The sequence below is a fragment of the Jatropha curcas genome, chromosome 3, assembly GCF_041381405.1.
Source record: "Jatropha curcas cultivar XTBG-Jc1 chromosome 3, XTBG_Jcur_1.0, whole genome shotgun sequence".
NCBI lineage: Eukaryota > Viridiplantae > Streptophyta > Magnoliopsida > Malpighiales > Euphorbiaceae > Jatropha > Jatropha curcas.
In genome coordinates, this window is record NC_143153.1 from 26639770 (window position 1) to 26652881 (window position 13112).

General features: G+C 31.5%; 2 protein-coding genes across 2 annotated transcripts; both read left to right on the forward strand.

The window, feature by feature from the left end:
* The first annotated feature begins 1545 nt into the window (after positions 1–1545).
* AAT (aspartate aminotransferase) lies at positions 1546–6923 on the forward strand. Its single transcript, XM_012237845.4, has 10 exons — positions 1546–1861; positions 2395–2632; positions 2760–2853; positions 2969–3072; positions 3569–3817; positions 3896–4009; positions 4184–4267; positions 5939–6109; positions 6195–6308; positions 6574–6923. The coding sequence occupies exons 1-10, from the start codon at positions 1713–1715 to the stop codon at positions 6712–6714; spliced, it is 1458 nt and encodes a 485-aa protein (XP_012093235.1). The 5' UTR covers positions 1546–1712; the 3' UTR covers positions 6715–6923.
* Positions 6924–7064: 141 nt separating this feature from the next.
* Positions 7065–9935, forward strand: LOC110009052 (protein NEN4-like). Its single transcript, XM_089719418.1, is given in 5 exon segments — positions 7065–8408; positions 8411–8610; positions 8907–8953; positions 9180–9243; positions 9423–9935. Coding segments are annotated over 5 exon segments (807 nt in total). The 5' UTR covers positions 7065–8179; the 3' UTR covers positions 9690–9935.
* Positions 9936–13112: the final 3177 nt, after the last annotated feature.

Sequence of the window (13112 nt, forward strand, 5' to 3'; positions counted from 1 at the left end):
TACCCTGCTTTTCCAAAAGCATATTATTTAATCTCGTAGGTTTCAAAAATATCAACTATGCGGTCTTTCTGTTTAAATTAGGTGATTATGGTTGTTGAATATAGAAAAAAAAATGTCAGGAATACTCTGCCATATTAGCAAAACTTTGTGTATAAGGGTATTTTGACATTTCTCGTGATTAACTGTCAAACTTAAAAGGGTAACAATAGTTTATCCTAAAATATCATTCTTATGGTAATGAAGTTATTTGAAAATTGGTTGGATGTCATAGTTAGATTTTGGTTTCAGATTGAGCAATTTGCTTAAAAGTAAGATTTATGTTATTACAAAGAGAATCTTAGAAGAATCCTAACCCAACTCCCAAAACCACTTCTTTACAAGTTCTTATGTAAAACTGAAACTGTACTAATGACTATATCAAATTTATTGGGCCCTCTCTTTGCAATAGCAGTTTTATTTATGACTTTGTTCAGAAATTAAAATGATGTTTGCATTTAAAAGCTAATTACATGATTCCTTATTTTCTCAATTTCATGGTGTGATCAACTCCTTAAGCTTATCAACTATGAACTTTAATAAAAGGTTGTAAATAAATACTCCACTAGATGATTATTAGTTGTCTGTATCTAATCTAAAGATTAGGTGGTTGCTTAAAAATATGGAGTTTGATGTTTGGATTGGTGAAATTTGAATGATGAAATTTATACATTCTATGCGTTTGTTATATTTTCTCGTTTGATAGAGAAAAAATAAATCAAAATTTTTATAATTAATAAATTTTATTATTTTATTAGAGACAAATTCCACCCGTGGAATTTTCGCAATTCCATTATTTTTTATCAATAATGTAATTTAAATCATTTAATTGTAAAAAGATCTTTTAAATTCATGGATTATGTTTTTCAATAATATCGATCCAAATGATCTTGGAGGACTATTTAGTCTTCGGGCAATCTATATCCATTCGGAGTGCTGTGTCAAGACTGATACTTACAAGTAAGTTACGATAGCGATGCTCACACAACTGCCACGCAAGGTAGGTGGCTGAAGTAAAGTCGAGATCATTAAATTGTAACATTGGCTCTTGTCAAAATCAACGGTCTTACTTTCACCTTATTTTCCAACTAAGAAATCAATCACAAGTTCACAAACCATCCAATTTTCTCTTGGATGTACGAGTGTATGTAACACATGAACACAATCATGTGAATCATTTATACATTCAATAAAAAAATATACTTTTGGAAGACGGAAAATATATATATTTTTAATTATTCAACTGAAATTAAACCATTATTTATTCATAAAAATCTTTAATTGGAAGATATAAAATAGGTTTGAAAACAATTTACAAATAATTTTTAGCATTTTAATGGGTTAATTAGCTATATATTATTTTTTATAATATTTTGTAACATTCTCTGAAACAAATGATTTGGTGGGTGTAACCGCACAACCAAGATGGACGGCCCAGATTCATCACCTGGTATGAACCTCGACCTCACCTACTTTCACTCTTCCATTTCCCACCAACCCCACTGAAACATCTCCCCTTTAAAATTATTCCTTTACTTGACTAATGCAAAAAGATTCAAAACTTGAAATTCCATGGTGTCACCAAACGAGCAAAAACTCTCTAAAAAGCCTTGATCCACCTAACCAACTAAAATAAACAACCGCACGCCACAAACTGACACATTTACCTGCCTTTCATGGCTGCTGCTGCTGCTTCTTCTCTCCAAAGCTCGACATCGAACATTTGTCGTCCGGGTTTTGGCCAACAATGTGTTGGACTCGATTTGGGTTCTTGTAATTCTGGATCCGTTTCCTTCCCTTCCCGCCTTTACAAGCTCCAACTCAAGTAAGACAGGTTCTTTGCATTCTCCATTTTCAGTTTATTCTTCGTTTGTTTCTAATTAGGCCTTTGGCGTTAGACAATTGGTCTTTTGATTTTTTTTTTTTTTTTTTATGCTTCGTTTGAAATGGGTTCTAGACAGAATTTTGATAGATTTTCTAATGAAAATTTGGTAGTGACTTGTTTTGGTGTTATGTTTTGATGGGAGAATTCTAATTGTAATGAAATTGATTATAAAGTTAACTTGTTCTACTTGCTTGGTTGTTAGATCCAAATAACTAAAAAATTGCTTGTTTTGTTTCATGTTTCAATCTTTCATGCCAATCATGTAATAGTATGATTATTGGCACTCAATTAGGAAAGTCTCCAAGTTTCAATTCTAATAATGATTAAGATAACAAAAGAGAAAGTATTAATAATCAATGCGGTAAATGCTACCTGACTACTATTGATTTATCACATTGCAGTTTTTGTTTGTTTCACATTGTTGAACTTGGGAACGCATGTTTCTTTAATTAATCGCATGTTCTACTTTATAGACCTTTAGAGGCCACTAGACAGGTATGGTCGTCTAGAATAAGTGCAGTGACAAAGCCTGAAAGTGGTATTGAAGAGATGGAACTTGATATTTCATTGAGCCCCAGAGTGAATTCTATGAAACCTTCAAAGACTGTAGCAATAATGGACCATGCCACTGCACTTGTAGAAGCTGGAGTTCCTGTTATTCGATTGGCTGCTGGAGAACCTGATTTTGATACACCAGCTATAATAGCAGAGGTACCTCTTTTTGTTTATTGACTATGCAATTTTCATTTGCATTTTTGTCTCAGTTCTGTAGTTTAAAGTGGATATGTGCTTATTTATGGGCATAATTTTTTTCTCTTTTGGGTTGTGGAAAAGTTAGGCTGGGATAAATGCAATCCGTGAAGGTTACACTAGGTATACTCCAAATGCTGGTACATTAGAAGTTCGAACAGCAATTTGTCATAAACTGAAGGGTCAGTTTATATTTGCAGCATTTTTGCATTATTGAACTATTTAATGTGCCTGTTACATTATTGAAATTGTAGTCATACATTTTTTTATTTTATTTTGTTTATTTACTTTTGTCAGAGGAGAATGGTCTTTCTTATGCACCTAATGAGATTTTGGTTAGTAATGGAGCCAAGCAGAGTATCACTCAAGCAGTTCTTGCAGTTTGCTCTCCAGGAGATGAGGTGAATTTTTGAAATTTTTTACATCAGTATAATCAGTATCATGTGCTTTTCTGTTGTTAAATTGATTGACAGTGGAATATTCCCTCCTATCATTTGATTGTTGAGAAATGAGTACTTCTTATGTAACTTTGGATCAAGTTAAGATCTCCTAAAATCCTGGTTCTATGCATTTCATGAAGTTTCAAATTAGTATGTGTTATTGAATCAAGAGCCATTTACTCATTTCATCTGTATGTGAATGTTTGGCTGCAAAAATTAAAAGTATTATGGTGGTTAGCATGATTCACCTTTTTTTCTTTTTTCTGCTTGCCACACAAATATCCCTTCTCAGTTTAGTAAGAGAAATTATCTTATACAAGCATGTCTATATATTCATTTTCCAAAACATCAACATAAATACGTCATCTCCCTTAGTGAAATAGAGCAGGGTTCCTAATAACTGAAGTTCTTTATTGTGAAAGTAGCTTACATTGGCCAAGTAAATTGTTGCTTTCAGGTTATTATTCCAGCACCCTTCTGGGTCAGTTACCCAGAAATTGCAAGACTTGCTGATGCCACACCCGTGATTCTGCCAACATCTATCTCTGAAAATTTTCTTTTGGATCCAAAGCTACTTGAATCCAAAATCACTGAAAAATCAAGACTGCTAATTATTTGCTCTCCATCTAACCCAACTGGATCTGTTTATCCTAAAGAATTGCTTGAAGAGATTGCTCGGATTGTGTCAAAACATCCCAGGCTTCTGGTAAGTTTACTGAACCTGAACTGCTACTCCTTTGCTTTGTTGTGTGCAGGTGCTGAATTTCCTTGGTACCACATGCAGGTCCTATCTGATGAAATATATGAACACATAATATATGCACCGGCTACACATACAAGTTTTGCATCTTTGCCAGGAATGTGGGGAAGGACTTTGACTGTGAATGGCTTTTCTAAGGTAATTCAAGATGATTGCATTTGATGATTGGTCCTCCAAATATGACTGATATTGTCTTCTTCCCATCAATAACAAAAAGATGTTTGTGTATAAAATATTTGTATAAATGTGAACAGTAACCAAAGTGCTAAACTTAGATTGAGGATTGATATTTCGAAGTTGGAGAATTTGTAGGCTTTTGCAATGACTGGTTGGAGACTTGGATATCTTGCTGGCCCTAAGCACTTTGTTGCAGCATGTAATAAGATCCAAAGCCAGGTATAGCATCATATAGCTATCTGTAGGTCTTCATTCTGTTGTATGAGTTATGTCTGCCAAGTACTATTTAATTTTTATTCTTCTTTTTAACATCACTTTACATGTATTGCTTGGATGTTATATTCCAGCACTTTATCTAATTCTTTTAATCTGATTGAATGCTTATCCACTGGGTTTTCAAATTTATTGGCATTGCTCAAATTTATGCTCTTAAGCTTCCAACAATATGATAGTCAACTTAACTAGACCTTTATCCCAAAGTAGTTGGGGTTGACTATTTTCCTTAATTCCTTCAAAGATCTAAGGCTACTATGCCCTTTCTCTGCACTTCTCTCTATGTTGTTTTGGGTTTACTCTTGCTTTTATTATCTCTTACAACTTCAGTGTAATAGATGAAATAATTCTAGTACTGCGAATTGAAAAATAGTCCTTGGCAAAGTAGAAGAAGACAATTTGAATATCAGTCACATAGATGTGGTCAGAATCAAGAGTATGTATATATTATCTTTAATTTTATCAATATCACACCTGAATAACATATACCTGTGAGTTTTTCTAGTGTTGGATATTCTTGGCAGGTTATGTAAGAGGCTGAAGATAATATTTTCTAATTGTTATAAATGTCCATTTATGGTCTAGAAATTGGTATATTGCATTGTTATATTTATTTTTCTCTCAATAATTAGAGATATTTCTATTGGTAGAACATGGCATCTAAGAGAACCCAATGATAATCCCATTGATTAGTATTTTTTGGACTAATTGAAGAAAGTAGATTCATAATGCTGAAAGGACTTTGTGTAAGCTAAAGGCACCAGGAATCTGATGGAAGGTTAATTTAGATTTAAAAAATAAATTTTGTTATATTATTAAAGTATACAGGATACAAAATGGTGCTAGGTATTGGTTACCAAACCTTAATTTGAAGATGTTGGATTATTGTTATATTAAATCTTTTAAAAGCATGTGTAATACATACTAAAGTGCTTGTTAGCAACCAAAGATCTCTCAAAGATTGGAGATCCACCAGTCACATTTACACTGAATTGCCTAGAAGGCTAGTTATGAATCAACAATTCACATTTCTTGTGTTTGGCTTATCTAGCCAATTTTGATCCAGTACAAGAATATAAACAAGTTTGGATTGGTTGATTTATGTTAAGTTCAATTAGATGCATGCTAGACAAGATCGTGGATCAAATTGCTATATCAAATATTGAATTTATCTGAAATATTGAAATTGGGATAGGTTTGGCACCAGATCAAGAAATATTGGTTGACTTCTGTATCTAATGAAATACAAAAACCAATTTGGCAGTCGTACATGGTCTTGGTGGCCTTGTTGGACTTGGTGAGTCCTGATAGAACTTGAGGGATTTGAGAGGGGGAGATTTATAGTATCCCAATAGTATATAATTGGAAATGTGTGCTTGAGGTGGATGCGTAAAAGGTTGTGCATCAAGCATTGAGCTGGTGGAATTGGACCATATGTACAGTTGTGCAGAACTTCAAATGGCATTCTTGATTTCTCATTTTCCTCTTAAGAGTATATAATAATGTTTTAATCTGTAGGTCATGATTTGCATACTCTTAATATGCCCATTCATTATGCATATGATCTAAACCATGCTCTTCGTAACATTAGCTGATCTCAATGATTCCATTTGCTAGTTCACTTCAGGTGCCAGCAGTATAGCTCAAAAAGCAGCAGTGGCTGCATTGGGACTAGGATATGCTGGTGGGGAAGTGGTATCTACCATGGTGAAAGCCTTCAAGGAAAGGAGAGATTTCTTGATCACAAGTTTTGGAGAAATGGAAGGTGTTAAGATGTCAAAACCTCAGGTTCCAGCTCTTACTAAGAACCTCCTTGTGCCTTGTTTATATTTATTCCATCTTTTAATTCTAATAATTTAATTTCTGCCGTCAGGGTGCATTTTATCTCTTCATTGATTTGAGCTCTTACTATGGAGTAGAAGCTGAAGGATTTGGTAAAATTGAGGATTCTGACTCACTCTGCAGATACCTGCTAGATAAGGCACAGGTACGTATTTGCAAATTTTTCCTCTAACTATGATTAAGCTTAGTTGTTTGCTTTGTTTGTTGTTTTATTTTTTTATTTTTTTATTTTTTTGTAACTGTGATTAAGAAAATTTTCATTTCATGGCTCTCATCAATTATCAGAAGCTGGATATTATGATGACATAGTACTTTGACTTGGATAAGACCCCATTTTTAGAAACTTTGCATAAAGCAGTTTAGTAATTACTTAATATCTTCGTAACAGTGTTATGGGTATCGATTTGCAGGTTGCAGTAGTCCCAGGGGGTGCCTTCGGAGATGACAGCTGCATACGCATCTCTTATGCAGCATCTCTCACCACCCTACAAGCAGCTGTAGAGAGAATCAAGAAAGCACTTATCCTGCTCAAGCCTGCTATTCCCGTTTGAGGTAGATGATAATACATTTCGACTGTTGTACTATTTGTTATTAATAATGATAAACATAATATCACACTTTGCAGTGAACAGTAGTCAGTATTAATTTGAAATGGAAGAATTTTAAATATTCTATCTGCAAGCATTTGCAGCGTCGTATCAAACTGTTGTAAATACAAGTTCTGATGTCTGAAACTTGTGTTCCAGATTATTTTGTTTCATCTTGTTGCTACTAGTTATTACCATCAGTCAAGTTGATTAGGTCAAAGAAATCTGACTTTGCAGAATGTGTTTCTTTATCTGTAACCTTGGAAATAATATTTTGAATCAAAATAATGTTGGAAATTAGGCAACTGAATTGAACATGTGGATTTGACACATTCTCAAACCTAAATCATAAAACTTCGGATATGGTCTGATACAATGTTGGGTTGGGTTTTTAAGTTCCTAATATAGATTAATGATATTATCACTTTACTCTTTCTGAGCTGTATAGATAAACTATGATGGATTTTCATGGGGAGTTTTTTCCAAGTTATTTCAATACCTGAGGCTACTTTTGATTAGCTTTATATTTAATGGAAATAGGCTAGGAAAACCTCCGTTCCAGTTATTAAAAAAAAAAAAAAAAAAAAGTTCTTGTAATTTAACTAATTAAAGTAAAAAATGCACTTAAAAAGAAAATGAAAACTTGAGTAAATTGAATTTGTAAGTAATTAAAACTATGAGAAATTCTTAAAATTAATTAGAAAAACACTATAATGATTTGGGTCGCGTGGGTTAAATTGTTTTTTAAATTTATAAAACCAAACCTGAATTTAAGATTTGGTTGTCAGATTTAACAACCGGCACCCAACAAGAAGCACAAAAAGATTCATTACTTTCGGTTCGATTTCACTGGGTTTAACTTATTACATTATATCAATGTTTTGCCCACTGTCAATTTGCTTGTCTCAAGATGCTCATTCAATGAAGAAAAGGGATTCCAAATCCTGTAATAAACAAAGCAGCCTATAAAGTCTAATATTTCAGAATTGCCATTTCCCTTGTGCACGGCAAAGGGAAGAAGATGATTTAGGATGAGAAATAATCCAAGTTATGCAAAAGATATTAAGGAATTGAAGAATCAATTCCTTTTTCCCACAAATATGGCAACATGTTCAATGTTGCCTGGTCTTAAATTTGAAGAAAGCTGTGAACTTTTTTCGACAAGTAATTTCAGAAAAAGCTATTCTTAACTTTTTGTACAACATAATATTCCTATTCAACTGGACTTGCTAATCCCCAAGGAGAAGCTAATCAAAAGCTAAAATAAAAACCCATGGAAACCCTAATTGAGCTCTTGACTTTAACTACAAGTCAATCAAACTCAAATAGAAAGAATTCTCTTCCTTCTTTATAATGATGACGGCCAGAATGATCAGAAAACAAAACCCAGAAACCAAAATTAGAAGAAAACCCATAAAAAAAATATCTAATGTACACTTCTGCAACAGAAATTGTATTTTTTGACTTAGAAACAACAGTACCCAATAGAATTGGACAAAAATTCTGGGTATTGGAATTTGGTGCAATTATAGTATGTCCAAGAAAACTTGTTGAATTAGAAAGTTTTAGTACCCTAATTAGGCCTAAAGATTTATCTGTTGTTGCATTGAAGTCTAGTAGAAGCGATGGGATAACTAGAGAAGCTGTGGCTAATGCACCTATTTTGAAGAAGTTGCAGATAAGATATTCAGTATTTTGAATGGGAGAATATGGGCAGGGCACAATATTCAAAGATTTGATTGTATACGAATTAAGGAAGCATTTGCAGATATTGGTATGGCTGCACCTGTTCCTGTTGGTATGATTGATTCTTTAGGGGTTCTGGGTGACAAGTTTGGTAGAAGAGCTGGTAATTTAAAGGTATGTTTACAATTTTGTGATCTTTCGTATCTAATATTTCAGTTGTTAGCATTTCTTCTTCTTGTTTTTTTTTTTCTTCTTGTGGTTTTTGTTTTCCAATTTTTATTTGATGTTTATATAAAAAAATAGTTGCCGCAACATGTAAAAAACGAAAAATTATATATATATAACAGATTTCCAATCCACTTCTTGAGGTATTTAGAAAATAATAATAATAATAATAAACCAAAAACAGAAATTAAAATGATAAAGTCAGGATTTTCTCAATCTCCTGACTTATTTATTCATTTTTGCAGATGGCAACTTTGGCTACATACTTTGGACTCGGGCAGCAAAAGCATAGGTATTTCCAGAATCAAATATGTAGTTTTCAATTTGATACATACGAAATTTTTAAAGAAAAAAGATTATAACGATTTGAGTGAACCGTACATTTTCTATTACGAGATAGATACTTAGATTATTCATGTGTAATTTTAACACAATAACTTAACTATTTGAATAATGTATATGATTTCTGTTTTCTATTGTAAGAAACTGATGATGACAATCACATGTATAAAAAACAGGAGTCTTGATGATGTTCGCATGAATTTAGAGGTCCTAAAGCACTGTGCTACTGTTTTATTTTTGGTAATCTCTTGAACTTCTCATCTTTAATTGTTCTACATTGTTGGTACATTTCAAAATTCTTAATCTCTTGCCCTAAAAAGCAAGATCTAGGAACATTCTACCATCATAATATTAGCCTAATTACTCACATTTAATCTTTAATAAATAATTAAATCTATTACTAAATGTATTGAAATAAGGAATCAAGCCTTCCAACACTAGTGAATAAAAAATGGCAAAGCTCTTCCACAATTAGGACTCGTAGCAGAAGCAATGGGAAATTGCAGTGTGGAGAAGAAAGCAGCCGCAAGTCTCCTCCTTCCACTATTGGCTACCAAAGAACAGTTCCTTATACAAGAGGAAGTCTAGGAAAGGTGACAGAAGGGGTAAAGAATTTGTTTTGCAAGGCTCAAGAGACAAAATCCATTAACAAGTTAATTAAGCACTCTCATTCTTTGCTTAGATGATCAATAATTTAGAACTAGTTTTTTAATTTGTAATTGGCAACAAAGAAATCTTGCTAAGGTGGGTCCTAACTCCTAATTACAAGACATTTGGATAATCTAAATTTCTCTGAAGTAGCTTGGAAACGTATGAAGAGGTTTATTCCATAGGACCAACGACAATTGTTTTTATTTATTTTCCAACTAATTGCATGATTAATTCTTTTTATTGTTCTAAGATTTCTTTTCTTTACCAGTAATGAGAGACTGGTATTTTTTTTTTTTTTTGGGTTAAAAAATAGTAAGAAATAATATATTTTTCTCCTACTATTAAATGAGATTTATTACTAAATTCTTACATTAATTCAAAGGATGCACCATGAGTTTAATAAAGAATTTCGCTTAGTTTCAAATACTATAAAGTAATTCACTCTTAATCTTTTTTTAGAATTGGAAAATTTAATTAAATAAATAAATAATTAGCAGAAAAAACTTCTAAACTAGATTAATTCAATTTCAAAAATTTTTTTTAGAAGAAATTCCATTTCAAATTAGATTAAACATAAACATACAAAAACAAAATATTGACTCGGGACATAAATTTAGGACCACCTGCATAAAAATCTCAAGCATTAATAAGTGATCTGCACATAACCACACAAAGACGTGAAATATTAATGTCATAATGATTGATGGCACCACTGACAGGAACGGGACGATAAATTAAGAACATGCAATTAAATTGCCTTGTCCATATTATTGATTCTTACACCAAATGCATAAATTTATATAAGAAATTTTATGGGACATTTAATTTTCAATTTTATGTGTTGAACACTTTAATTTATAAAATTATATTTATTAAATATTTTAATTTTTTTACGTTACAATTTGTATATTAAATCGATTAAATAGTGAATAATTAAAAAATATGAAAATTAATTATTTCAAAAATTATAATGACAATATATATTAAATTAATATTTTGTGTATAAAATTAAAATTACTAAAAGATTAATGTTAATTGCTAGTATGGAAAGACGTGTAATATTACCAGCAAATCTTGTACTCTATGTTAAAAATCTCATGGCACTTTTTAATTTTTTTTTATAAAATTTAACCTATTAAACACTTTAATTTGTAAAATTCATAATTTTATGGGTATATATAATAGATTTCTTGTAAATATTAAGAGTGTTATATGGATAAAGCATTAAAATTAAAGGACAAATTTATACATTAAGCCAAATAGATAACTCAAACTGGTTTGGTGAAATCAATATATATATATATATAGCAAGCATTTTTTTCCTAGAAAGTTAACATGTGGTATATCCACTTGGCATTTTAATTTAACATGTGACATATTCCTCCAATTAGGCTTCCACTCAGCATGGTTTGATTTGATTATTTAATTTATTAATGTATTAGCTTGGTTTGGATTTATCTTGAATTATTGTTTTTAGTTTGGTTTGATTTGATTATTCAATGTATTAATATATTAGTTTAGTTTAGATTTATTTTGAGTTAGTGCTTTTGATTTGATTATTTAATGTACTAATATATTGGTTTGGTTTGAATTTATTTTGAATTAGTGTTTTTGGTTTGGTTTGATTTGATTATTTAATGTATTAATGACTTTAAGTAATTATTATTTATTATTAGTTTTTAAAAAATGATAAAGTTTAATAACAATGAATTATTCGATTAATGTATTAATATATTGCTTTTTAATAAATGTTTACTCTCAAATTTGTAAAGTAACAAACGTTTACTCTAACAACAGTTAATCTTTTTTAATGTTTCCTATCTAAATGTTTCCGTTTTTTTTAATGGCACAGTAATGCATTTTTTTTTTTAATTTTAAATTGTTTACTCTTAAAAAACACTTTATCTTTTTCAGAAATACTGTATATAAGTTGTATCGCTCTATTCTTCTATATTCTGGGCAAATGTATATTGGTATCTGCTTTTAAATATATTATTCTTTTTTTTTAAAGTTCATAAATTTATACAATTCAACTATTTCCACTAATGGAGCAGTAGTTATTACTCAAACTTTTTTTTTGTCCCTTTTTTTTTAAAGATTATTTAACATGTTTTTGTAGCCGTAAATTATCAAATCAATATATATATATATATATATATATATATATAGGATAAACTCAGAAATTACTTGGACTTAATTTAAACAGTTCTACACTTATTTATGGTTTTATGATAAGCGATACTCAGCTTATGCCTTCACAAAGAGGAGAGGCTCTCTTTATAAAGAAAATTTAAGAATCTTACTGTGTGCTTTTTACTGTTGATGAACAGTGACTTGTCTGCCATGGAATCTTTACTATTCGCCTTTTACTGTGGATGAACAGTGACTTGTCTGCCACGGAATCTTTACTGTTTGCCTTGTGGATGAACAGTAGGTTGTTTGCCACTGTGTCTTGACCTTTACTGTGCAAATAGTTACTTGGCCTTTACTGTAGAAATAGTAGTTTGGCCTTTACTGTTGAGCATAGTGGTTGACTCTTCCTGTAGCTGGAACAGTACTTCCTGTAGCTGGAACAGTACTCTGTCTGCCACTTAAACTTTTACAATGAGTTGTTTGGCGTTTTACCAAAATTATTGAAGGAATAAGGTTCCTTCTGCCTGTTTACAGAATAAGATGAGGACGAAGACGTGTCCTTCTTTTTCTTTTTCTTTTTATCTAGCTTTTTTCTTTTCTCTCTTTTTCTCTCTTTATTTTGTCTTTTTGACTTGCTTTACTTGTGATTTTAATGGGGGATGGAATATCATCATTACTATCACTATCTTCTGTGGATGAAGATTGGGATGATGATGATGATAATACCACTTTACTTTTACCTTTGTGTCGTGCAGTCCTTGAGGATGGACTATGGGCTTTACTGGATGATGGGTTTATAGGCTGGTTTGGGCCGGTTGAGAGTTGTTCAAACATCTCTGGACAAATCAATTTATATGGGCTGGATAATTTTTTAAGAATCTATTGACGGAGTTTTAATGGGGTATGAGAATTATTAAAGCCTTTTCCCACTCCTCTTTAGAAGCAAAATCATTATATGATAGTATACTAGGAATATACTGGCTATTTTATTTGTATAGAAAAATAAGAAATGATTTTATTTTTATCAAAGTAGGAAATATGGTTATAATTTACCAAGGATTTAATTTACTAAGGATTGACATGATTATAGTCATCCTTATTATTAGTTTATATGAACTTTTTACAAATCATTTAAGAATATTACTAGTATTACCAGATTGGATTTTTGGCAAATCCACAGCCATCAACGGATTTGATAACTCTTTACCGCCTACCGTTTGAGACGGAGTAGCCGTATCATAAGCGGATATGATCGCTTTAGATTTAGAAGACATACCTGTATCCTCCGCTGAAGAGGATGCGATACTATGTAGAGCTTTAGTAAC